Consider the following 27,775-nt stretch of genomic DNA (forward strand, 5'->3'; position numbering starts at 1 on the left):
AAACCACTGCCAGGTCTGAGAAAATAACACATCGATTACAAGTCTGTCTGATGGACCAAAGGCGTGTCCGTGAAATATTGCAAGGATGAGTGATTTGGAAACTCATTTCTTCGCTTCTCATCAAAGCCTCCTCAAGTGGCCCAGTCAAAACAGAGCCGGACACACAGCTGCACCTCGTTGAGAGGCTGGCTTGATTTAATCTGTGCTAAATATGATCTGATTTAGAGTTAATGTGGGCCTTGTGTGTCTTAAGTGTATTACAACTTCAGACAATCAAAGTGAAGAGAAGAAGTGAACTCTCCTGAGAACCAAGCCTTCTTGCCCTTTCAGGCTTCAATGCTTCTCTTCTCCGCTATTTCTTGTCTCTTTGTTTGCTTTGTTTAATTCAATCTGTAAAACTTGTCGTCCTGCATAAATGGTCTCCCAGTGAGCCTTAAGCTCCGAGTGCTACCTCGAGCTCAAGGCCGACTTGACGCTCACCCCTGGCCCCGTGTCCACCTGTCACAGTCAGTGATTGCTGAGCAGCAGTAATTGTACCATGCTGACATGAAAGCTCACAGGAAATCCCTTGAACAAAACGCGTGCTACACTGGAATGTTGGCACCATGTTGCTACTTGGATCTCTCAGCCTGCAGCACCATGTGATACAAAGAGGAATGCTAGAGGCTGATGTCAGGCTAGAGGGACAGATAAAAGGGGGGTGTTTAAAGGACAGAGGTGCAGAACCACCAAGGTTACTAGAGGATTTTGAAAGGAGATTTAGGGCCAGCTGCAGAGTCTGAGGGGCCAAACCCTTTTGTCAGGCTGGGGAGAAATGGGATGATCTCTGTGATCAGGACAAAAGTCCTCATTGTCATGTCCTGTGTCTTTTCTCTTCCAAATATATGTTGGAAGTTAAGTTTCTGATGTCATTTAAAACTAATAATGCCCCCAAAAAGCAACAGGTTTTTGAAGTAAGTTTGAAATTTTGTATCTATTGTTTTTGCGTAAAGTGTGTGTGTTTGTTGGTGTGCGGAATCAAACTGTGGAACAGCCTTGAGAACCAGTGCCTGGACGTTAAACAATTTATCATCTAACTTAGAGAGAAACTGTTCTTAACATATAAGAGGGAGAAACAAAAATGAGGAAATATCCAATTATTGATCGTAAAATGCTGAATGTGGAAAAGACAAAGACAAAATACTATTGTACTATTATTGATTAATATGTGAAAAGTAGATGAAGCGATGGGCTTAAAAAGGCATTGGCTTTTCCCTTTCCCATTTTCAAACAGGTATTTTTTTAGACTTTCTTTCTAAAGCATTAAAGATGCTGGTTGTATTGATTATTTTGTATTGATTTACACATTTTGTGAGAAATAAATCTAAAAAAAGTCTTCTTGAATCATTTTAATGTTTACCTTCTAAAGTGTTTGTCGTTTGCATAAATATACATTTAATTGGCTACATTTTTGGCTTTTACCTCAGTACCAAACAAACAAAAGTATACAGTTTTTCATACTTGTGGTGGCTCTTTTGCAGTCAGTAATGGATGCATCTCCACAGCGTGCAAGATAATGCTTAGCACGGAGCTGTGCACAGTGTCGTGTTTGAACAAGAATCAGGAAAAATTTGTTGTTGTTTCAACAGGAATCTACTGATCTGTTTTTTATGGTCTTTGATCTGCCTGATCTGAAAGTAAAGATTTCAGTTGATTTGGATCACAAAACCCCAGATTTCCTCTGTTTTTTCTTTTTCAAAAAGGGGGACTTATGGTTCTGGCCATTGGAGTCTGCAGCCAAGTGCACTTAAGAGAGTGTGTGTTATCTAGATGTCATTGGCAATTTATCTGGTGCTAAAGGGTTAAACCTAAAACTATGACTAGAAAAATACCAAATTTGATGTGAAGTTAGTCTATGATGTGTTGCAAGCATACTAGAAACGATGGTCACTCTCCAAGTGATTATTTATTTCAGGTTTGAGCCGTGTAACATCTTCATCTCTGCTACCTCCAGATCTGCCTTCTATCTCTGCTTCAGTTTCTAAACTAACAACAAGCCTACTCTCACCACAGTCTTCTACATCAGACATGAAAGGATGGTGTCACACATCACACCTGAAACCTTCCTCCTCCCGTCCTTACCTGCTTGCAGACGCGTCACCACTTTTTTCCAACACTCTCTGTTGTTCTGGACTGTTGAATCTAAGAACTTAAAATCCTCCACCTTCTCCACCTCTGCTCCCTGTAACCTCACTGTTCCACCTCGGTTCCTCTCATTCACACACAGATTCTGTCTTTCTGCAGCTGACCTTCATTCCTCTTCTTTCCAGATAAAAACATCCACCTCTCTAGATGTTCCTCCACCTGCTCCAAGGTCTCACTACAGATCACAATGTCATCTGTAAACATCATAGTCCACAGAGACTCCTGTCTAACCTCATCTGTCAGTCTGTCCATCACCATGGAAACAAGAAGGAGCTCAAAGCTGATCCTTGGTGCATTCCCACCTCCACCTTCAACTCCTCTGTCACGCCTACAGAAGATATGCTCAAATCAATCTACTGTCATGCAACAGACGGTGAAGTTCAGGAGCATGTGGATCAATCAGAGACAATCCCAGGGTTTGACAACGTAATGTGAGTATCCTGTTAAGGGGCACTCTCTCCACTGAGGTGCCAAGAGCCCAAAGCTAAAACTGCTTAAAGTTGAAAGAACAGCACTGGCTCTTTTAACTACAGATAATATTGTAGAACCTTAAGTAGCTACAAACAACATTATATCTGTTTAAATCCAAATGCAAGGGGAATGGTTGATGGTTGAAATTCTTTGATGTGATTTCTGGTCTGAACGAGTATTATTATTTGTGAACATTTGAGGATTTAAATAAGTTTATGGTCAGTTTCAACAACTTTTAGGCAGCTTAACATTTCTATAGAATCCACCTGTATCTATGGATGTTTGAGCATTTCTGCAGCTAAGTCCCTGCACAGTCACACAGCCCCAAAGTAGACAAATGTTTGTTTGCCTCCAGAGAATTAATGAGAGCATTAGTTCCTGCCGCCTCCACTTTCCTGCACACAAATTTACTGAGGTTGTACTCAAAGGCGAGAAGTAAATATTAGGATCTGAATATTTAGAATGGGTTAGAAATGTGCAGACCGCAGCGAGGCCAAGAGAGGGGCAGGAGGAGAAAAAAGGAGTGACTGCATCCACTGGCATGGCTTCTAAAATATGCTCTCAAACAGGAAATGACACAAATGAGCTGTGAAAATAAGCGTTAACTCTTCACAGCTCACTACATTCTCCCTGTGGTGACCATCCACTTTAAAACTTTGAAAAAGTTTCACTGATGCATTGATGTAGCAGATAGATTAAAAATCAATTGGCTGCTTTTCTTTTTTTCTTTTTTTTTCTGTTTTCTACCCCGATTTTTTTTTTGCAAGCACTCGTGAAGGAAGTTATCAAACAAGTTTATTTTTTGAAAGCACTCTTTCATTTTATATGAATTGATTAGCATAAAACATTTAAGAATAATTCAACCCCGAAACGTTAATGAGTCTGTTTCATGTCCTCAAAAATTTGATATTCAGATATGCAAAGTGACTAAGGAAATTAGATCCTCAGAAAATCCTGGGCCACATTATCTGATGTTGAGTCCCTTATCTGATTTTTCAAAGGACGATTTTCAGACGTATCGCCGTCACAGGTCAGGACAGATGGTCGCCCTTGCTGATGAATAAAAGATGCAGTGCAGGCGGGGGTGCAGGCAGAGGAGAAAGTTTTTGTCAGCTGTCCCAGAGTGCAACAGTCAGGGTATGGAGTGGAAGAAGAGATGGAGGACTGTGCACAAAAGAAAGGTTTGAGGTAAAAATATGACTTAAAAGAGAAAGATAAAACAGAAAAATATATCTAATTTCAGTTTTATTTACCACAAACAATTCCATATGGTGGCCCTAAAAGTCCCACTCCAATGAATATGGTGTTTTTAACATGTTCTTGTGGCATTTTTCTGATGATGGAGGACATATAGAAAGTAAAACTAAGCTTAGATTTGCAATTCTGAGTATTATTTTTTTCCAATTGTGAATCAGGAGAAGACGAAATAATGCAGTTTGAAAAACAGGCTACAGTCGGTGGGCCACAAGCTTCCTGCTCCGCTCCATTCCGATGTATCCACTTACAGACAAATTGATCCATGAAGGTCTTTGTTTTCCTCGTCTGAGCTGAAATCTAGATCTAAACTGTACGGCTGGATGGCTCCAATATTGCTCACCATTTTTGTTGCATGCTAAGTGCTGATTGGGACTTCAACTCATCCAGAAGCACAAACATTTAAATGCTGAAATGTAGTCAGATTTGTCTCAATAATCATTGCTTCTGGCATTTCATTCTATCAACTCCTCGGAACAAAGACTTCTTTCATCACTGTGTTAAGTTGTGCTACTAAGTGCCTGCCTTCAAACCTGCAAATATAAACACGGATTCTGAAGCAAAGAAAAGCTGCTTTTCACTGATATGCTACACTTTGAAGTGTTTACGCAATCAATGTCTCTTAGCTCGTTCTGTCGCAGACGAAAGAGTCTTTGCGTCGTTTTGCAACATTATACACAATGAAGCCTACTAAGTTGTAGTTTCCTTTTAGTTGAGATTCACTCACTCAAAATGTCAAAAAGCCCAAAATTTCCCAGTGCCTGGGAAAGAGAAAAAAAGAAAAAAAGAGGAGGAAATAAGCGACAAAGACAGAGGTACATAAAGTAAAGATGATATCAATCAGTCAATAATATTATTTTTCAGTTGCAGAATGGTTGGTAGCATCGTTATCTGTTAGCATAACGTCAATAAATAGCCAGCTTGAGTGGGACAAGCTTCCCACTCCTTCACAGAAGATTGGGGAGCTTGGTTCTCTTCAGGGTTCTCAGGAAGTATAGGCGCTGCTGGGCCTTTTCAATAATGTGGGTGGTGTTTACAGCCCAGCCCAAATCTTCTGAAATATGAAGACTGAGAAACTTGAATTTCTTAATCTGCTCCAATTCTTGCCTTTCCACGTGAACCCAGAGTTGTTTTCCCTGAAATTAGCTTCTATTTGCTTTTAGTGTTTTGTTTCAGCAGCGTTAATGTTTCCATTCAGATCAGCTCTAGCTGTTCTGTAGGTTTTCCTGTCTTCTGAATCCCTGGTATGAAATAGTACTCTGATTTTGGTGTAAAATCGGGGCTTTTGGTCAAGAATATTTTGACCTGTTTTTTGTTTTTGTTTTGTTTTGTTTTTGTATTACATTGTCTATACAAAAATTAATGTGAGACAGTACTGAGAATGTGTAAAGGTCAATATCTGTCTCTTCAAAGAGTTCCCAAATGGTGTTCTCAAAGCAGTCCTGTAAAGATTGTGTAGTTTCTTCAGTCCAGTACTGTTTAGTCTTGTACTGTGGCTTAGACCTGCTGATAGGAGGTGTATGGGTCCGTCTTCAAAAAGGTGATGGGAAGGATGGGATTAATAGGCTCCAGATGTTGGTGTATACCTAGTGTCTTCTCCATTCTTGTTTTAAAGTCTACAGTCTTATAAAATCTGGGAAGCACAGTCTTTAAGTTGGCGTGATAAAAGCCTTCTGCCACAATGAAGAAGCCTTCTGGATGTTTGTCCTGGTGTTTGCGTATGCTCTTGTGCAGTTTTTTCCATAGCTTCATTAGCATTAGCTCTTAGATAGACATACACAGCAGCCACAAGCACTAGGGTGAATTCCCTGGGCAGATTAAAGGGTTTAAACTTTACCAGTAGCCTCTCTAGGTTTAGGGGGCAGTGTTTCTCATTGCAGTAACATCTGTACATCAACAACTGTTGATATATATGCAGACACCCTCTTCTCTTGTCTTACCAGAGTCTGATGTGCGGTCTGCCCGGTAAAAGGATATCCAGCAAGTTTCATGGATTGATTTGGAGTGTTTTTTCAATTTTATTTTAACTAGGTTTCTATTATGACTACAAAACAACTGCTTATATGGGTTTAATTTCATCCATTTTGTTGACCAAAGAACGGGCGTTGGAAACCAAAAGGCCTGGCACTGCTGGTATGTGGACCCCTGGCTAATTTTGTCCTGATCCCAGTTCATTTTCCTCTTTTCCTGTGTTTTTTGCTGCGTTGTCTCTCCGCAGTCTTCTTTCTTTTTTATATTTTTTTAGTCCATTCCTGTGGGTGTCCTCTGGAAAAAATTCCACTCTTTCCGGTGTCCATCTGGTCCAATTTTCTTTGAGGGTAATAAGTTTGGTCCAGGAATAAGTCCTTTTGGTGTGTAGTTCACTGACTGAAGTAGAGGAGCATGTGGCCGCTGCATCTGTATGTGCCACCGTGGCAACAGAAGGTCTTATTCGGCCTTGTTTTGGTCTTGTTTGGTCTTGTTCCTGGCACGGGACCACCAACAGTCTTCCAAATGCATCACAAAGAAGAATAAAAGGTTCTTCAAAATTGGGGTACCCTAAATCAGGATGACTAGACAGAAGTGTATTCTGCTGGCTCAGTACCCGACTGTGTTCTTCTAGTCCAGTTCAATCCTGGTGTTAGTCTGTTTTCTCTTTTCCCTATGAAGTTTTGTGTTTTATGGATTTGGGGCACTCAACACTCCACTTTTCAAAGTTTTACAAGGTGTAAAGGAGTTTGGCAATGCGTGAAAAGTTTGGAATGCAGGCTTTGTAATGTGAAATGAACCCCAACATTTTCCTTAGCTCACTCACTTCTTCTTTGTCAGATCTTGCACAGGTACACGGCCTATATATATGTGTAACGGTCTTTAGACACACCCAAGAAATCAAGAGAATTCACTTGATGTTTTGAACAAATTGAACTTCTTGTTTTACTGTACATCACTGAGAACTTCAAAATGTCTTAGTGTGGACCAAGTGTTCATCCAGGTCTAGCAAACATGTCTAATATCTGACCCTAACCAAACATTCCACCATTCATTTGGAGCTCTGCAGGAGCTGCTGAAAGCCCAAAGGAAATGCTCTCCACTCATTGAGAACTCAAAGAGTGACTCCGGAGTAACAGCTGAGTCAGCAAATCAGCAGAAAGCAGTGCAGAGAGAACCATGACCCACACTAGACAGCATTCTCCTCATTAGGCTCAAAATCTGGATTTGGACTCAGACCAGATCCTCATATGGACAGATCTTTATTGTCATTGTCGCCAATACAATGACATTCAGAGAGTGCTTTCTGGTCTGAGCAACACTAACGTTACAGGGCCCATACCATACTATACTTCAGCCTTTTAGAGTAAAACATTTGCATTTATGAAAATATATTACCTTGGCCACACTAAAGAACTATTTTCTTTAAAATATGAGTAATTTTCACAGCTCATTTTTCTACCTGAATGTAAGATGACTCGATCTCTTAAGGCACGGCCTTTGGCTCATTGACGTCAACCTCGAGTCGCCCTCGGCAGTGTGTCTGGGTGTCTCCCACGAAAACAAAGAACATCCAAACTTTTGCAAAGATGGATGTGCATATTGTGCATAGAAAAAGAAAGAGTTTAGCAGATCACCGCTAGCTCCATGGAGAAAGTGGGTGTGTTTGTTGGCCTGGGGGCGGGGCTGGCAGCACAGACTCTTCCTGATAGGGGCTGTTCTCACTGGTCTATGTCACAATGTGAGAACACACTCGTTTTTGTGGATTGGGAGGGGCTGATGCTCAGAGAGCAGGTTTTTAGAGGAATGATCAGAAATGAGTGAATGGATAAAAAAAAACACTTTGGGGTTTCTTTTCGAGAGGAATGAACATTGTCAAACAATTAAAAGCTTTTTAAAAATTGATTTTACATGATATAGGCCCCTTAAAAGAAACAATTTGCCATGGTGAAACTTACAACTAAAAATAAGAAATAATATACATAAAAATGCACAAAGACTGCATTGTTCAGTCACTAAAAACAGGAAATTAAAAATAACTTGTTGCCAGATAAAAGTGCATATATCATTAAAAAAAACTAGAATGCACAATTAATAAGCATTAAAATAGTTAAAACCAGAAAAATAAAGTAAGAAGAACAAACAAAAACCCTACATGGTCAAAGTTCTGCACAGCTCAAGCAGTCTAGAAGAAGTCCAGGTTTAATTTGAGCATTTCCTACTCATGTTTGACATGTTTATCTCAGCGGGGTAAAAGCTGCTCTTTGTTTGACCCTCAGCGTTTGCCTGAAGGCAACAGATCACACAGGGAGTGTCCGGGGTGTGAAGTGTCTTTGATGATGTTTCTGAAGCTCATGCGTCTCCTCTCATGACCAGCAGTTCTTCTTCAGGTCAACTAATCATCAATGTCTTTGCTTGATGTTCGTGTTGGTGGTCTGCTAAGATTCATTTTCACGTTAACCGATATGTTACCAATATTTATTAATGCTCTAAAAGAAACAATTTAGTCAGAAATGGATCATTTGCATGTTTTTTATATTTACATTTTCTACTTTTATGGATTTATTTTCATGAAAAAGCCCTGTTGTGAAATCTTTCAGTTCCTGTGTAAACTTGTGGAGAAAATAATGCCAAAATCAAAACCCAAGCAGCAGGAACTGATGAATGAACGGAGCTCTGAACCAAACTGTATTTGGAAATTGTCGACACAAGAATGAAGAGCAGACCCGTGTTACTGATCAATGTTAGGTCCCAGCCAAAGAGGAATAAATGATGCACAGATTTGAAGACATGCTCTTTCCAAACTAGCGTTTGTGAAGGAAAAACGTTCAGAGATGAAAGGCACATTAGGCGACTGCTTTTAACAAATAGACATTTTTAAAACGATCCATTAACACACTCAAAGGCTCTATCAGACTCAAATGTGGCCAAAATATTTCCACTGGACTGCTCAGACAAAATGGAGACAGGTCTGTGGAGACCATTGTTTTCTTTATTCAGGACTCATCTACCTGAAACAAAACTAAGGTTAATTATTTTCCAAAAGAACTAAAAAAATGTTAAGAATATATTTTCTTTGATGCAGCATTAAATTTTCTGTAGTTTTGTGTCCAGTTTTTTTTTTACATTTATAGTAAAAGTGACGAGAAAAAATGACTAATTTACATTTGATAAAAGTTGACTGTTTTATATTAAAATAATAAAAAACATTTGTGGTACTTTTTTTTAAATGTATGCATAAACACCACAGTAAAGACACAACTGCCATATCTATTTTAACATGAGAAAATTGGCAAATTCTGGTTATTAAATATAACATCAGTTTTAGGAGGATTAGAGGTAAACTCTTAATTGTGTTGTTTTTCTTTTTAATTAATATTTGTTTTTAATTTAGTTTTGGTTTAATACAGCACGATAAAATACTGAAAGAAACAAAATGTAGATGTCATGTAGTATAAAAACTGGCAGCTGATGTTACCAGTGTTTAACCATAAAGAAAATGAAAATCAAATTTTATTCTAAACATGCTTTTTGCTGCTGTTCTTATGGTATACTTTACATTCTTGGAGGATGTTTCCTCTCCAAAATGGAATCTAACAACAAAAAATGTAACAGAATTTTTTTAACTGTAAAACAGTAGAATTTCGTCATAAAAAATTTGGTGACATTTTGTTTCACATTAAAGTAAAAACACACCACTGTTGGTATTTTTTTAAAGTTCTTGTTGAAAAATGTATCATTAGTTTTTTACTGCAACAACATCAAAGTTACCACTTAAAAAATGCAATGTTGTGCAATAAAGACAAACAAACTGCAGATGAAGATGCCAGAAAAAAGTACTTTTAACATTTTGCATAATAGAGATTAAAAAAAAAAAGATGTTTTATTGCTATTTTTTACACTTCTTGCTGAAATAATTTCAGACTTCTAGTGTAGAATTATACCTTTTTTCACATCGCAGCACTTACTGGTTTTTGAAACAATAACAAAATTAAAAACACAAAAAAGCTTTTTATAAGACATGACAATACATTGTTCAAAGCAAACAGGTTTTTTTTCTTTATTAAAAAAGAACCGCAATTTGTAAAAAAAAAAAACTGGGTTCAAAGTCTAGAAACATTTTGAATTGTTGCACATTTGCCTGGAAACTCTAGATAAAAATGTCCCTTCAATTTAAAGTCTTTGAAGCTTTTAAATTAAAAAATGTACACTATTTCTGTAGGTTTTTTTCAAACCTTACAAATAATTTTTTTTTTAATAATTCCTTTTGCTGAATCTTAGGGGCGGGACCTTTGGCATGGAGCAACCCCGCCCCCACTTCCCATCACCCACCTGTTTAGACTCTCTCAGTTTACAGCCCCTTACAACTGTAACCTCACATAAGTAGTGTAACAAAAATGATGAGCAATACTGAAGCTATCCAGCCGTCCAGAGTCTGGCTCAGACGAGGAAAACAAAGCTTTCATGGATCTGTTGGTCTGCATCAGAATGGAGCAGAGCAGGGAGCTTGTGGCCCGCCCAGCATATTTTCTACGTCTCAAATACGATCTTTTTCCAACTGTACTTTTGTCTGCTCCTGATTCACAATGATTTGAATACAAAAATACTCAGAAATGCTGTTTTAATCTTCATTTTCTTCGTATAAGTCCTCCATCAGGAGAAAAATGCTACAAGAAGAACATGCTAACAACCAAAACACAGTTTTCTTTGGAGTGGGTCTGCAAAGAGGCCTTGGAAGATAAAGGCTGTGGCGCAGATGGGCTTCAGCGTCAGAGCAGAGCTAAAAACAGGCAATTCAGGGCAAAGCAGAACAAAACAGCCAGCACAGCCCCAAACCAGAGCAGAACCACCAGTAAGCTTAGACCTGCAGAACTTTCAAGGTTCCATGGCAACACAAGGAGCTTTTCCTGCTGGAGGAAAGAATGGGGGGCACAGCAAACACTCGGACACGTGACTTCCAAAAGAGGACCAAATGTTTGGTAATGTGATTTACTTCAACTGCTTCTCTATCCTTCTCACAGTTTCTTGACCAGAGTCATTGCATTTGCAGAGACTAGTCGTCTTCCCCGTGCAGGGTCATCAGGTTTCTCTTCCGTCTGTCCAGAGGTTCTTGCACTTTTACTTTCTTCAGTTCTGCTGCACCGATTCAAAAAACCTGCTGCAGTTTTTTGTGTTGTCGTAAAGCTTTATTATGTGGTTTGGACAATAAAACAATACATGTAAATGAGGCAATCTTTACAAAGAATAAAAACAAAATTGTGCTCATTTATATTAATTTCCAAATGCTCTTGCTGCTGAAATTCAGCACAATGTGTGGCTTGATTTGTGCAGCTTTTCTTACTTACTTTGTCTGAAAACAGCCTCAAATACTAAAGAAACTGCTTTGATTTCTGCCCCTACATAAAATATGTCAACCACAAAGTATGGGACTGTAATGCTGCTGCTCTTTGGTTCTCTTACCTAAATTCATTGAAAAACAATGTTTGCAGGACAGAAGACGCTGTTTGATCATCTGGATCTGTTCTGTGGTTTTTGTTTTCACTGGGATGTGAGTGAAACCAACCAGAAGGCATTTAAGCGGCAAGTTAATCTTTAACGGGCTTGATTTTTCCTAATGTAATACATAGCTGGTGAAAAACAAAAATTAATGATTGACACTGAAAACTATCTGAGTAATTATTAAATTACCTGCATATATGTATCAAGGGCAAATATGTCGCAAACTTTTAACACTTTTTCTCCGTTTTTTGGCTAAAATAATGCCTGATGCTTTAAACACTGTTTTTTTCTGCAACCCCCCTATGCACAGAAAAGCATTTTGGATGGGGGGTTAATTGACCTGCTGCTGTGCTCCCATTTAAATGCCTGCAAGATCGGCAGCTGGGGTCCGATCCACAAAAGTGCATCTACAGCACGGGTCAGAACCTCTGAAAGCCTGCGCTGCGGCCAAACCGTCTCTCTCCCAGTCGCCCGGCCGATCAAGAGTACTGTTGCTTTTGGAAGCATACTGTCCAAGCTGGTATTAGCCCTAATATTATTACTACCATCTATTAATCCTTGAATAACAGAGTTAGCCCCATAAACCAGCGACTCAAGCAGAGGCCAAAGCCCCAAAACAGAAACACCATGTTCTCCATTTTCATGTGCAAACTGGAGAACCACCAGAAGTTTATTGAAATGCCAAAGAAAAGAAAAGAAATGTTTCAAGGGCTGCACAGTAATGTGGTGGTTAGCACTCTCGCCTCACAGCAAGAAGACTCTGGTTCAAATCCCAGCTGGGTTCTTTCCGTGTGTTGCTTGCATGTTCTCCTCGAGCATTGTGGGTTTTCTCCGGGCATGCCGGCCTTCCTCCCACAGTCTCAAAATATGTATCATAGATCAATTGGTGACTCTAAGCTGCCCTGAGGTGTGAGTGTGTGTGTCAGACTCTGCTTTGCCCTGCGATGGGGTGGTAAGCCATCCATCCCGCCTTCACCCAAAATGTGGGGTGGATGGTGGATGAAAGGGAAACAGCGGGTCAAATGGATGGAACCTTACACAGAGCAAAAAGAAAAAATATATTCTTAAATTCAGTTTGTCATTCGGGCCCAATCCAATGCAGAAAATGCTTCTACCCTCATCTTTAACCCTTGTGCTGTCTTAGCTGACCCCACCCTTCCATTGACGAGTTCTCCCTACCATGACAAAGGTGGATAAAGGTGGAAAGATTTCATGTAATCCATGGACACCAGTGAAGATCACAAATCATTGAAGAAAAAAGGTTCAGAGCACTGTCTAGTGGGTCTAGATGACCCAACTCCCAATGTTAAAATGCCTAGGATAGCACAAGGATTAAACAGTTATGTCCACAAATATTTCAACTTTTATGTTATCTATGACAAATTCCATCAGGTCTACATCAAAGCTGGCCAAGATCTAATAAACGTATTAATAAACGTACCGTTTCCTGAGTTTCGTGTGTAGCAAACTAGCTCAGTTCTGTCAGCTTTCCTGTTCTTGACTTTTTCCTCTTTTAATCCTTGTGATCCATGGTATTTTCCTACAACAATTATCCATTTATTTCTTTTGGAAACAGTTTTACAATCACGCAGGTTGATTTGATTAAGAACTTGCTAGATTGATGTGGTTTGATGGTAGGAATTGAAATCGACTGATGGTTAAACACCTATCCATCAGTCACTGGCACAGGCATATACAGTACACACGTGTAGTATAAGAATTCTAAGACGGTAGGTAACTGTGAGGTCAGCTTACTCACGTCACAGCTTAAAAACAGGGCTTTCTCAGAGGGTCACTTGGCAGAGGCCAGCGTTTCCTTTCACATAGTTAACGTGTCAGACGTAGGAATGATCTAATCTTGTGAGGTGTGACATAATGACTCACTTGTTGGTTTAGCTTTGGGACGTGATCACTTCTGATTGTTTTGTGAGCCGCAAACTCTCAAAAATGTCCCAACTCCAGATAAACGTTTTGTTGCTCAACTGCACTGGACAATCAGCCTGTTTAAATGTGGAATGAGTATGGCTGTAAAGTCAGCCCACGACCATAAAGCACAGCCGTGATAGCGAGCATGCTGAGCTTCACGCGAGTTCAAAATCCTGAGGCCAACGCATGGCTGGAGGAGAAAGGAAATCCATCCAACTCTTCTCAAAGTTGACGTTTGCATCTGCGAGGACTCAACCCCATTACTAACGTCTTCTCATTTTGGTCTGTAAAATGTGGATATCAAACAAACACCAGTCAAAAAATAAATCATAGAACTCGAGGGGTTATTTTTATAAATACTTCTGTTTATTTTTAAAATACAAAGTAACAGTATATACATCCACGGTAAAGTGGTTTAGAAAATCCATGAGTTTATTTTATATGCTCTGAAAAATACATTTGAACCGCCTGAACGTGAGACCAAAAACTGCAGCCAAGTGCTGATGAAGGTCTCTGCGATCTTTGCTCTTCCACAGGGATGAAGGCACATCAGGATCCACACGGCACGAGATGAGTTCAAAACAAAATCCTCCAGGAGCGAAAAGCATTTGAGGTTCCCTTTATAGTATTCTGTCCTCCATCGTCCATCATGAGAGGGAAAGTAAAGCATTGATAGTACCTTTAAATATGTTAGGTCTATAAAAGAATCTGCTTTTTAAACAAAGGGAGCAAACCTTCTTCCAACAGAAAACCTCAAATATTTCACTGTTTTTTGTAATTGACAGAAGTGACCTTTAGTTTCTCTGGAGTTGTGCGATTACCATCTGCACTGGTCTGAACAATGAAACACCTCCACGTTTAGAGATAAGATACAAGGAAAGATGCACAGGAGCGGATCTTTTGTTGTGGAGATACAAACAGCTTAAGACAAAAGTAGGCCTTCTTGGTAATGTAGTGCTTTGGTTAATCTGTAGCCTTCTATGCTCAGGGGGGGGGGGTTGCTGGCAGGAGCACAGGCCTATTTGCAAACGTATCTCTCCACAATCCGCTCACATTTTTTGCAGGTTACATAGCAGCACCAGTGGTATTTGCAGTGGCAGCGCTCGACCAGCTTCTCCGTGTAGGGGTTGTAGCCACGTCCGCAGCACATCAGGTCGCAACTGTCGCTGCCAACCGAGGTTTTGTTGCACTGCCTGAAATTAGGAGAGCACACACATTTAGAACTTGTGCTTTGTGTTTCACAACACCGTGGTTCGAACATGCATGCAATGAAGCCACAGCCCTTCAGTGTGTTCCGTGTTGTCGGCTGTAACCCTTCGTGTTCTCTCCGACACGCACTTTTTCTCCCCTTTTCCATTGTTATGCTGTCTTTAAGCAACCGGGGCTTTGTTGGGGCTCACCGAAGAGGCCCGGGGCATCCATGGTCCTCTCACAAAACATGCTGAGTCCACACGGCCACCCCACCCCCCCTTGGCTTACTCTTGTTTTCCGACAGCCGTTGATGACCAGCCTCTGGTGTGCGCCGCAGAGGCCTTTTCACTTTTTCATCCAGTCAGAAACTAAGATGCTTCACAACTGCCACGTGATTCAAGTTAAAGCTCTTCTCTATTTGACGCTTGTAAAGATTTAGAACTTCGTTTTTGGACATTCCAGATGTTTTATTAGGGTTCCTCTAACATCCCTTTGCTCTACACTCTCCAAGCTTTTCTCCAAATCTGTACAGTTGAGATTTTGTTTTTGTCTTGTTAAGATATCTAGAAATTATTCTCATTCTTATTACAATGCTTCATGCAATAGAAGCACTTTATTGTTGTTTACTTTTATCTAACACTCAAAACATTTTTACTGTAATTTTTGATTCTACTTTAAGGTTGTTATTTTAAAGTTCAATAAATGTTGACAAGTTAAGCTGGCATTCATTGTCAGTATTTTGGAAACAATCATTTAGATTTAGTTCTACGAAAAAGTGCTCGTTTTAGATTTTAAGAGGATGTACTAAGATGGTTTTCTCCTTTTGTTCACATTGTTTTAAAATAAGTCTTTTCCACTTATCACACTAGTTTTTTGTCGCTCCACATAACTGTACATGAAAACTCACTGTACACAAGATCTCAAAAAATACAAACATTTGATTAGAATTTAAAAAATATATGTATTTTTGGGCTATTTAACATCCAATTTAAAGTAATTCTATCTAACAGTCTTATTTCTTTGCAGCTCTTTTGACTGCTCGTGTAGAACTCCTTGTTTCTAGATTTCTAATGACAAGATTTTTTGTTTATGAAAATGACTTGCTGATCATTTAAATACTTTCTAAAGAGTTGTTTCCTTTTCCTATTTGCCGACTTCCTCTGTTCACAGTGCAGACAGATGTTTCTAAGCAGGAACTGCAGCAAAAAGAACCCGTTTCAGACACTTCCAGCAGATACTGAATGCTCTAAAAAATGAAAAACACCAGAATGCAGAGAGAAACAGAAGAATAAGCAACAAATGTGCACTTTCATTTGACAGTAAAGAGAAAATATTGTGATCGCATAACTTATATCCCACATAAATGAGAGCCTGACTCAAGTTTATCATCTGCTTATATGTGATAAGTGGCATAAGGCCGAGGTACACATGATGGACAATCATGTGATGTGTGACATTTATAAGCAAACACAATGTGGTGGAATACTTTAGGGACTGGATTTGTCCTACGTTTATGTCTGTTCTGCCCCGTGGTGGAAGAACACGGGGCAGAACACATCAATAATGGAGTAAAATACAGAAACCTCCTCCTATTGAAGTCCCACTCTGTTAATTTTTTGGGCTTTTTTTCAAAGTGTTCTCAGTGTTTTTTAGTTACGATCTTGCAGTTTTTAGCCGAAATCAAAAAACCTGTGGTTTTCTAGGACATTGTTTCCGCAGAGCTGTAATAGCAACCCCGCCCCCCTTTCCATTCCCCGTTACTGAGAGCTTTCTGTTCACACTCTCTCGCTAGCTTACAGTCAATCACACCCCCTAACCTTACAACCAGTACCAACCAAACAGCAACAACGGCGAGCAAAATCAGAGTTATCCATCTGCAGTTTGGATCCAGATTCCAGCTCAGACGAGGAAAATAAAGACGTTCGTGGATCTGTTTGTCTGACAGTGGATGCATCAGAATGGAGCAGAGCAGGAAGACTTTGGTGTATTTTCTACGTCACAAATAATATAATTTCAAATGATATTTTTTCATCTGCTCCTGGTTAACAGCAATTTGAATAAAGTAATATTCAGAAATGCCATTTTAAGCTTCCTTTTCTTTTTATACAACTTCCATTATCAGAAAAAATCCCACCGTTTTCATTGGGGTGGGTGTTTAACCCTGGCTTTGTTTTGCTTTTTTTTTTTTAAAGCAGAAGATAAACAAAATGCTTGTGTAACTTCACCGTCTAGCTTTACTCCATTGAATCCAACTCCCTTCCTGGCCATGGGTCAAGTCTTTCTTCCGGCTTTTGCTGAGCACCGAGTCACCATACAGCAGAGCAAATGTAAGCGGGACTAATGCACACAGCATTCTTTCACTGTAATGATAATACAGGGCAACAGATTCTGCTGATGAAACAGATTTGGTGCAATCCCGCCCAAAATAACGTAGGAAAGCAGGATGTGCGGTGTCTGCTCCTCTGCAGCGCTGTTTCCAGTCTTTATCAGAAAACGCATTAGGCTTAAGGCAGAGAGCTGCTCTTTTCCCCCAAAATGACCCAGATAGTCTGTAGGAGGTCGCGCTCATAAGTGAGCTGCAGCGTCACAAACAGACGCAGAAGTGAAAGGTGTGACCAAACCTTTATCCTGGGTGACCATTAACTCTGTCCCCATTTCTGTAGGTCTCTTGAATCAATATCAGCTTGAGTGCCTTCAGTCCCAAGAATAACCACATTACCACAGTAACTGTCTCAGATAACAGCACAAGGACTCCATTTAGAGTGGCCCTTTCAGAGTGGCCTTTTCTGTGGCAAGTGTCTGAACGAGCCACAGACAGGGCACTCTCAGGGGCCACTGCGTCTTATCGACCCTGCTAGGACAGTCAGTAGTGCTACTAATTCTGACAGCACTTGAATCAATGTCCTGTATGAGCAGACATTCACGGTCATTCTGTCTGCAGGACGGGTCTGGTGCTGATGTGGTGTTCCCAAAGGGGACGCTTCAGTTCCCACCCTCACAGACCAAAATGGATTTCATGTGATTCGTTCTTAAGCCCTGAATTCAAATTATTCCAACTTTACGGACACCAGTGTAATGCTAAAACAATCAGTTCAGTGCTCTGTACGTTTTTCACAGGTCTGCCTTCATTACTTTCCCTCACAGTCAGTCAACAAATCAAATGGGAAAGCTGACAGTAACAGCAGGACGATGGAAGTGGAAGTCAAAAAACTTTGAATTGAATGCACAGGCTCCAGCCACTCTATACACACGTTCTCAGTCATAACTAGCTACTATTAACAGGCAATTTATTAACTTTAGCTCATAGTGACTTAGCAGATAGTGACAAAGAATTTTGGCTTCAATGTCCTGAAACAGGACAGATTGAGACTGGATGGGACAAATGCCCAGTTGCCATTGTACCACCATTGATACCCCATTGTGGTTTTCCAAAGCAAGATCCTTGACCTGGCCAGCTCCATTGAAGATGTTTGGAGGCCACAGATACATCTAGAGTTGTCAAGACAAACCATGCACAGCAGTTAAACCATAGATGCCCAGAACCTCCTTCTCCATAGAGATATCCTCCAGTTCTGCCAGGGGAACCCCAAAGTGCCCCCAGACCAGCTGAGGCACATAATCCCTCCAACATGGGGCCTCCATCCAGAGGAACATGCCTGGAACAACTTTCCAGGGACATTCAGGAGGCATTTGAAAGAGATGCCTGAGCCACCTCATCTTTGAATTTCATTGAATTTACTTCAAGCTCCTCATCCTATGGGAGAGCGCATCCACCCTGCTGAAGAAACTTATTTTAGCCGCCAAAATGTGGGATCCTTCCGGTTATGAGCTAAAGCTCCTGACTACAGGTGAGAGTTGGAACAAAGACAAACCAGCACATCAAGAGCTCTGCCTTTTGGCTCACCTTTGTCTAAATTACTACAAATCCATACGATGACTTCATTTCTGAACCTGCTGCACTTCTCCGCCTGTCAACCTTTGGCTCCATTTTACCCTCACATGTAAACACAAGATCCCAAGATTCTTAAACCCCTTCACAAGGAGCAGGAGCAAGAGCAGGAGCGCTCCACCTCCCTAGAGAGTCCAAACCCCTTTTTCTGGTCAAGGACCATGACCTCCAACTTAGAAGGCCAAATCTCAAACCAGCCGCTTCACACGTCACAATGTCAATCTTCACACTGAAGCCAACAGAACAACATCCTCTGTAAACAGCAGGAGCCAAACCCTGTGGGTCCCAAACCAAAACTCTGGCTGTGCCTAAAAATTCTGTTCATAAAATGTATGAACACAAATGGTGACGACGTCCATTTGGAACAGATTCAATCTACTCCCAAGACTACAAACCAAAGTCCTGCCTTGAGTGAACAGAGACTGGGTGGCCTTTAGTAGGGGGCCCTGCACTCCATATTCCCAGAGCAGCTCCCACAGAAAACTGAGGGACAAAAATCCTAAAAGCAAATACAGATTGGATAGGCAAACTTCGCTGAAGCCCCAAGCGCTCTTTGCAACGCGTAGAACTGATTCGCTGTTCCACAATCGAGACAAAAACCCCACTAATCCTCATAAATCACACATTTGACTACCAGACAAATTCCTCTCTTCAGTAGGCTGGAGCAGACTTTCCCAGGAAGGCTGAATAGTGTGGTCTGCTGTAGCTAAAGCACATCCCCCGGTCCCCCCTTATAGAAAATATGGACCAGTGTCCAGGTCTCCCAGTTCAGAAGCACTGTCTCCAACCATTATGTAAAGTCGAAAAGATCAAGACCCTCACAACATCCAAAGACTTGAGGCCCCCATCTTCCTCCAGTGCTAAGAGTTTTTAGCTACAGCCGGAGAAACTGACGGAAATAAATCCTTAAAGTATTCCTTCCCCTTTAGACAAACTTTTCAGTCCAGATCAAGGGCTAATCCTCTGGTTTAGGCTTATACAGTGTTGACAGACAAGAGCTTCACATAGAGAAAAAGAAAAAGCTATTATTAAATTATTGGTTAAGTGCTTCCAATTAAAAATCCTCTCAAAAGTTAGCCCCGGCTTATGTCTTGAATTAACAACAGTGGAAGCAGGAAAGGCAACCATTTGAGATCAGAGCAACAAAGAATCAACATAAAAACCCGCATAACCAATAAGATTTAAAGACTCACTCCAAACATCTTTTCATCTATTTTCAAATCGCTCCCAGTAGTCCTTCAACTGCGATTCTGTCATTTTTAGCCAAAATCAAAAAACCTGGGTCGTTTTTTTTGGACATAGTTTCTGCAGAGCGGCAGGAGTTCATTAGAAATTCTCTTCTGAGTTTGGATCCAGATTCCAGCCTTTTCATCTGCTCCTGAATCACAACAATTTGAATAAAGAAATAGTCATTAATGCATTTGTAGGCCTAATTTTCTTATAATGTGCTCCATCATGAGAACTTGTTAAAACACCATAAATGACTTTTTCTGTGGAGTGGGTCTTTAATGTGTCATCTTATAGCTGAAATTAAAGTCAAAACGCAAAAACTGTTACTTTCTTCTTTTTATAGATCCACTAATCTCTGAATTTCAGGCAGATTTCAAGGTAAAACACAAGCACAAAGAGCAACAGGAACTGCCTCCGTCAGCAAGACAAATGAACCACTGTTAGCATGTTTCTTTGAACTCCATCATCTTTTTTTGCAATTAGATTAAATATAATTTAAATTTATTTTCTTCCGTTTGAGTGCACAGTCTGGTTCCCATTGAGTTGAACCTTTATCTGTTTTCCTGCTTCATGACCTGCTAAGTTCTCTTTGTTAGAAAGCAGCGTTCCCTTCAGGCTTCATGGCCAGAGCAGACAGGAAATGGAGCGATCCCACCAGTGACATTACTGCCATTCATTCTGTGTAATGTGTGGAGTTTTGGGTTTTCCTTGTTTAATAATGATGTCAAAATCTGCTAATTTTTTGCATATTTTTGTTTTCTTTTACTTTGTTTTTGCTTCTATGTAAAAATGTGTTTACCTTTCTTTATACAGGGGAGGTCTGTTTTCAAGGACGCTCTGTTCACATTCAGGCATTCATGGCTGGGAGCTGCCCGGTACAACCACAGACCAATCTGTGGCTTATGAGCTGCTCCACTGCAGCATCCTGAGCTAAGGGCTTTGCTCAAAGGCACAGCAGTGGCACAACATGACCCTTAACATAACCCTGCCAAGGTTCGAACCCCCTCCTGCTTGTTTTCCAGACATCCCTGCTCCACCTGATTACCTGGCTCAGGTGTATTCCCCCAATAAGAAGCTGCGTTGACAGAGTTGTTTGGAAAAAACCAAGAAGCTTGAGGCCTGGATGTGGACACCTCAGAGGTAGCTCTTTACGTTTATAGCTGGTTTTCTGTTAAGTCGGGGGGATGTAACCATAGATATTGTAATTAAATTCTTCATGTGGGATGCCTGTCCCTCACTGGAAAGTTTCTGATAGTCAACGAAAGTCATAAACTGAGCTAAACTGAAGGAGTAATATGACTTGGCAGCATCACCTGTCTTGCGTGCCAACAGAGCCCAGTTTTTCATTCTTGGAGCAGAAGTCTGGGGAACTCTGCAAGTAGACCAGTTCATTCTCCCTCACCGGCCTGATGTCAATGTCTTTAGGTACCAGCTGCTTGCGTGTCCCCATGGGCCGATGAATCACCTTGGTGGCAGACAGGTATTTGGTCTTAAGGTCCATGGCTATTTCCCTGAGGTCTTGGAGTCCTCTCCAGCAAGTCCTTATGGAGCAGGATCCAGATACACCATGGCATTTGCACTTCATCACCATCGACTCTCTCAGTACCTGAAGATGGACAGAGAGATGAAGGAGCAATCATTTCTGCGTGGTACAATCTGTAAAAGCCGTTTAGCTGCTTTGAGTTTGCTGATGGAAAGAAAAGCTACGTTCACACCGGCCCCAGCATCGCGCGTTCAAGTGACCACTTCCAATAAAATGTCTACATAAACGGCGTAAATGTGCGTTTTGAATGGAGCTCAACTTTATTGATCTCACAGGGAGAAATTCACTCGTCATGGGAGCTCAAAGAAAAACAAAAACAAGGGCTTCCGCATTCAAAACTCTCGCGTTTGCATGTCGCTATCCCAAGTTTTCATGTCCAATTTCAGTCGCTACATACAAAACGTGCATTGAAAGTAAACTAATTGAACTTTGACCAATCAGGGACTCAGATGTATGTTAATTTACAGAAATGCCAACAGTGTGAAAATTGATCATGGAGAAAAAATGAATAATTGCAGTTTGTGCCCAGCCAGCATTCTATGACACCAAGTCTTTCACATGCCAGAATAGATATGTGAAGGGAAAAGATTCACCCGATTTGCACGGCTTTGACATTCCTCATCAAGCCTCCTCCGACTGTTGGTACATGCGCCAGTATGGGGTAGCCACAGTCCAGTGTGAACACCGCATGCTAAAAGTTTTGTTGAACGTGCGACACATGCCGGGTGTGAACGTAGCTTAAGACCTCTCGCCCCACTTTATCTGAACGGGAATGGACTAAATGAATGGTAATATCCAAGGTCATCACCTGTCTCCCAACTTCACTGTTGTGTAGATGCATCAGCTTGTTGGCATGGGAACCCGATCGCTTCATCTTCATGGGAGCATCGGAAAACTTGGAGCCCGTCATTAAACCATAATGCAGGTTATCGGCACAGCCCCCCCAGCGATAGCCAGGCTCAGGAATTTCCGCAGGAATAGGACCGCACGTGCAAAGGCGCAAGTCTCCGGAAGTGCACGCCCGCGCTATGGTGTGGCTGATGGTTGCAGCGGACAAGGCATAAACAAAAGCAGCCTCCCTCGTTCCTTTTTGAAAACAGAGAAAAGAAAACGGCGTCACACAGGTGGAAAGACAGGAGGCATGCTCCAATTACATCCCTAAATTATGACTTCATTACAAGAATCCATTATACAAGCCAGAACATCAGGAAACCGTCGTCACACCTCCATGTCAACACCAGGCTTACATGACTGAGTCAGCGGCTGACCCTGAAACGGGTTTTATTACTTTGGCCTTCACTCATTTCACTCTGATCAAACATCGTGGGGAAATACAGAGACGTAAACTGAGGTGAAAATAAATCAAACAACAATTTACAACAGTGACATTCACACAACAGAACAGAATAAAGACAGGAGCTTTGTTTGGGTCTTTCATCTGTTCCATCCATCCATCTTCAAAAACCCAGAAACTGTTGGGTGATGGTGGGGTACACCCAGAACAGGTGACAGGACAACACACTCATGCACATCTAGGGGCAATTTAGGATCATTAATGAACCCATGAAGCCTGTTTTTGGACTGTGGGAGGAAACCGGAGTGCCCGGAGAAAACCCAAACATGGATGAGGAGAACACGCAAACCCCATACAGAAAAAACACCCAACAGGGATTTAAACCACCACAGCCTTCTTGCTATGAGGCTAAAGCGCCAACCACTACACCACCGTGCACCTTCCTCAGTTGTAAACTAAAATCATTAGAAAAAAGTCTGATTAAAAAGTTTTTAAAAACAATGAACTCTTAGTTCACTGTATCCTTTGGATTTCTGCAGATTAGCTGCTTTTTCTCTGCAGTTTAAAGTTTTAACCAATAAAACCGTCTGACCTTTCTTGTATTTACTTCCAGAGGTTTATTCTGAATTTGTTGCTGCTCTTGTGATCGAGTAGTCTAGGACCAATTTGTGTAATTCCTTAGTTCGGAGTCACCAGCTTGCTCTGACGTAAACCGGTTCCTTTAAAATAAAGCATTCCCTAGAAATATTGCATTTCACGTTTCACGGTCTTGCTGTTCTGCAGACTTTGCATGATTTTTTTTTTTTTTTACAGCGCATCATGTTTGCGTCCCGATTGGCAGTCTCCTCTGTGCCGTGTCTGCTGTACAGAATGTCTTCAGTTTGACACATCTACATAAATCTTTGATTTTATTTGTTTTCATTCGAAAAAACTGGACTAGGTTGACAGTAAAGGTTTGAATTTTGAGAGTTTAAACAAGAGAGCAAATTGTGAAAATGTTCATGTCTGTCTGAGAAAAGTGTAGAATGTGTGAGGAGTTTTCCCCCTTAAAACATTTGTAATACAACTTTGTGGATTTTATCTATTGCGGGATATTTTTAGAATGTAACCTCTGCGATAAACAAGGGAACCCTGTATTTAACAAAGCTTGTGAACATATTTTGATTTCTCCTCTTTGTTTCTGTTATCTCAGAGAAAATGAAGGCAAAAGCTGAAACGATGTCTTTTTTAAACCGCACTCTGTAGAGCGGAGAGCGGCCCGGTGTGATTGGTAGTGATGTGCCGACACAGAGAGCACATCTGTTCCAGCGCAGGACCAACTGGAAGTACAGGAAGAAATCCCGTCGGACTGCGGGTTGCTCAGTTCCGAGTCACGACGGGTTAGAGATGAGCCGTTTTCTGTCAGATGCAAACTGTTCATTTAGCCGAAGCCGAAGTCCATTTCAGAGAGACCCTAAAGCCACAAAAACCGTTCCTGTGAGACTCAAGGTCCTGATAAAAATGGAAACATTCTGTGGATGGGCTGAGAAGAGTCGGGTTTCGGAAAAGCACATGTAAGGACTGCGCACATGACCGTGCATTTCCAAGGAAATGCTGGAAAGATCCTGCTGGCAATAAATAAATGATGAGCATTGTAATCCTTAGACCGAATTTCAAACAGAAACTGCTTCCCCGTTTTTTCACGACCCTGTAAGGTTGTGGATTTTCATACCTCTGTCGAGGTCTGGCGGATATTTTTGGCCGTCTGCGGCGATTTCGATAGAGGAGCAGTTCCAGCGCATGTCAGCAAAAGTCTTCTGGCACGTCTTCTTGACTTCTCGGGCCGCTTGGACGATGGTCTGCATGAGCTCCAGGTTGCTGCGGCACAGCTGAACCTGCGACGACACCAGGCCAGACAGCCGCTTACAGTGCTGGGTCTGGTTGATGTGCGAAGTCGTTTGAGACAGTGTTCTGCAAACCGAACAGAGAGAAAAACGGCGGCTGAATCCACGGTCTGTGGGAACAAGTCTGACAGTATTAGTGACGTCTCCAGATATATTTTAAGACGGTGAGACTCTTTTGTTTTTACCAGGAAAACATCCCAAACAGAGGCCGCTTAGGGTAGAGAAAACTGAAAAACAAATAAGCCGTAAAATGATGGAACTCGTTTGGAAAATTAAAGATAATTCACCATTTCTATCTTTAACTACCTAGTCTTAGTCTGTGGTGAGGAGCAGGACGTATCGTTTTAAAGGTTACACACTCCTACTACAAAAAACACAAAAGTTTCACGGATTTACCAAGCTGGCAAGGCTTAAAGATGGTGGGTTGGCTCTGAGGTGGTGGAACCGCTCAGTGCGGCCTCTACAGCGATCTGCTTTGCCGCCTTTATGTGTCCAATGATGGTGACCCTGCACTCACAGCTGTTTGTTGTTGCTGCATTATCTTTAAACTACTTATATGTTGGGTAAAGTCAAGGCGACTATAGACGTTTGAACAGCAAAATCGCAATCCAAATATCATCGCAGCCGACCGCATGAAACTTTGTATTTTAAAACTTAACTTAAGCGTTTGTTTTTGAACTCCGATAAAACAGCATATTGTTCCAATTCAAAGTTTCTGTTAATATTTGGTAAAGTATTTTATATTTTGAGCCCAAACTAAACTACACAGCGGCAGAGGCTGGTCCATTTGAATCTGCGATTTCGGGCTTGAAATAAACATATTGGGTCTTTTCCCCATTTATGTAACAAGAAGTTTTCCCAACGGGACCTGGAAGCGCTCTGGCTAACACCCCTTCCGTTCTTTGGTTGAACGGGAACCAAACCTTGGTTTAAAGGAGAGTTTAAAAACCCCACCACTCCGTTAAACATCCAGCAAATCTTGTTTTCTCGTGACATGTTGTAACAATGCAGAATAAAATGGCGGCCAGCCCAGAGATTACTTACAGCCATTTGATGCCCGAGCAGACCTGAGACAGCAGCAGGGCTGTGAGCACACCAACAGGCAGGATGTGAGAGCGGCTCTTCATGATGGATGGAGGCTCCGGTTCACGCGGGACACAAATACAAAGATCTGCTGGGTTCAAACACAGAGGTTAACGCTCATCGCACAGCTCCTCCTCTCAGTCCTGTGGTGAATGCTTGCAGTGCCATGATGGGCCACGTGGAATTCTCCAGGAAACCACAACCTGTGAGCTCGGAGATCTGATAAAGGCCCCATCCCAAAAAGAATAGTCTTTGGTAAACAGAGAAATGGAGAAATTCCTCTGAATCGGTTCTGCTGAAACGTCTTCAGGTCATCGTCCAGCATCTTTTCCACAACAACCATGGAAAATAAGCTGTAGGTTTCATTGTTTCACACATGCCAGAGGTTCCAATAATCAAAAGCTGCACTGATGTTTCACCGGCTGACTTGAAACAAACATCAGCTAAAAGGGACAACAACGCAGATGTACAGGAAGTGTCTCTTTTCCTGCATTTTGTAACTGACTGAAGTTTACCAAAATGATGTTAAGTGCGGAAAAAATACATTTATTAACACATTTTGATAATTTTTCCTTTTTAAAAAAATTCTTCCTGTGCATTAAATGCAAATGTGCTTTAAATTGGAACTTCGTTAACTGTAAACGTCCCTCTTCCGTTAGTTTTGGGGCTGACGTTAGCGGGAAAGCAGCCTCAGCCTGCTGGAGCCGCTCTCTCTGTGGGCGCGTGCAGCGAGCGCGTGAGGATGGATGTCAGGCAGGTGAGGTCCAAACCGTGGGAAAACGGCGGATAAATCTTGTAAAAGGAGCTGACAGAAAACGAAGCGCAGCTGCTGTTGGAGCTCCCTGGTGGCCTGAGAGGTAAAACAAGACCCGCGTTTTCCCGCGTGACCCGAAAAAACAGCCCAAACCCGCGCAGGTTGTCCGGACTGTTGAAGGCTTTAAGCTTTTTTAGCTCCTTACATCTACGTGCGGTTTGACCTGAATCTGCGCGCACAAAGTTAAACAATTTAGCTGTTTCTTTAATTTAATCAAATTTGTTATTTCATCAAGAAACAATAGATTTCAACGATCACTTTTTGATTTTGTTGCCAAAAGTATTTAAAAACACTAACAAACAATAAATGAATATTTAAATATAATTTCGGCGTAAAAAGTCTTCCGAAGTATTTTTCTTGTATTGAACTGCATGCTTGTTCTGTGGTCACGCGCTCCCGGTTCCAGCCTCCGCCGCTCCGTCTGCGCTCGCGGGCGGAGCTGCGCAGCGCCGAACGCGGCCAGCAGCAGCAGCAGCAGCAGCTTACCTCTGCACCCCCCGCTCCACGCGCCGACACACACGGGACACACGCGGGAATGTCTGCCGGTCCAGATGTCGCGAGCGCTCCGCTGGGGCTTCAGCCAGACGCTTTAGTAAATCCCAGAGCGGGGAGGAAGGACAACCGCGGCCAGGTGAGCATGGTGAGGGTCCGCGCGCGCGTGTGGACCGCGTGAAGGGGCGCGGGCAGAGTGAGGAGGGGGGGGGCAGGCTCGCCTCTAAAGTACCTCGGCCGGCTTTGATCTCACTGCTGATGTCAGACCTGCATTAGCATAAGAAAGCGGGCTGGACGGGGAACCGGCAACCCGCGGCACAGACTAGCCGAGGGAGGCCGTCCTCACCCGGAGCGGGACTCCCAGCAGCCCCCGCGCTAACTTCACTCTATTTACACTTTTTCTGTCATTACTATCATAAAGTTCAGTGAAGATTTCTGAGCTGGAAACAGCTTTAAGGCCAACATCATCTGAAAATCCGCCATGAATTTTCTCCCAAACGGTGAAGAGGAGACGACCAGATTCAGACCTACACCTCCATAAAGTCTCCCGACAGAACAGATTTACTTATTAAAGATGTGCATGAAAAAACTATACTATTTATTATTTACATTGGACTGTTATAAAACTCCGTTTCAGTTTCCAGTGCTGGTGCAAATACTGAATGAACCATCATGCATTAAAACACTGAGAGAGAGAGAAAAGACATTTCAAATCGATCTTTATTGTATTTATTGGCCCAGCTGTCGTGTAAATTGACTCTTTACTGTTGCATTTGTTGCCTTTCCTATTTCTGAATTTAATTTGCTTTTTTTCAGACTGAAGCCCGAGCAGTTTCCGTCAAATTCATCAAATCTTTTTTTTGTACAGTTTCTTGACTATCTGTACATTTTTATAAAGTGGTTCTAAACACTTGGTTTGAATTTAAAATGCTGCTGTAGAATATTACAAACACATTCCAGGATAATACACAATAATACACTTTCATTTAAATCA

General features: G+C 41.6%; 1 protein-coding gene across 4 annotated transcripts; it reads right to left on the reverse strand.

The window, feature by feature from the left end:
- Positions 1-13,646: 13,646 nt before the first annotated feature.
- wnt11 (wingless-type MMTV integration site family, member 11) lies at positions 13,647-27,134 on the reverse strand. 4 transcript variants are annotated; one of them, XM_011483814.4, is made up of 6 exons: positions 26,776-27,134; positions 25,437-25,566; positions 24,221-24,459; positions 22,024-22,301; positions 21,075-21,278; positions 13,647-14,495 (listed from the first exon to the last, which is right to left on the reverse strand). In XM_011483814.4, exons 2-6 carry the CDS (start codon positions 25,517-25,519, stop codon positions 14,352-14,354), a joined length of 948 nt encoding a protein of 315 aa, XP_011482116.1. In that variant the 5' UTR covers positions 25,520-25,566; positions 26,776-27,134; the 3' UTR covers positions 13,647-14,351. The 4 variants fall into 4 exon arrangements, with proteins under 4 accessions (XP_011482116.1, XP_078786638.1, XP_011482115.1 ...); XM_078930512.1 differs by having other exon boundaries at positions 25,437-25,563; positions 26,776-27,132; XM_011483813.3 differs by having other exon boundaries at positions 20,986-21,278; positions 25,437-25,563; positions 26,776-27,132.
- Positions 27,135-27,775: the final 641 nt, after the last annotated feature.

This window comes from Oryzias latipes, chromosome 14 (assembly GCF_053564925.1).
Source record: "Oryzias latipes strain Hd-rR chromosome 14, Olatipes_Hd-rR_3.1".
In the NCBI taxonomy this organism is placed as follows: Eukaryota; Metazoa; Chordata; class Actinopteri; order Beloniformes; family Adrianichthyidae; genus Oryzias; species Oryzias latipes.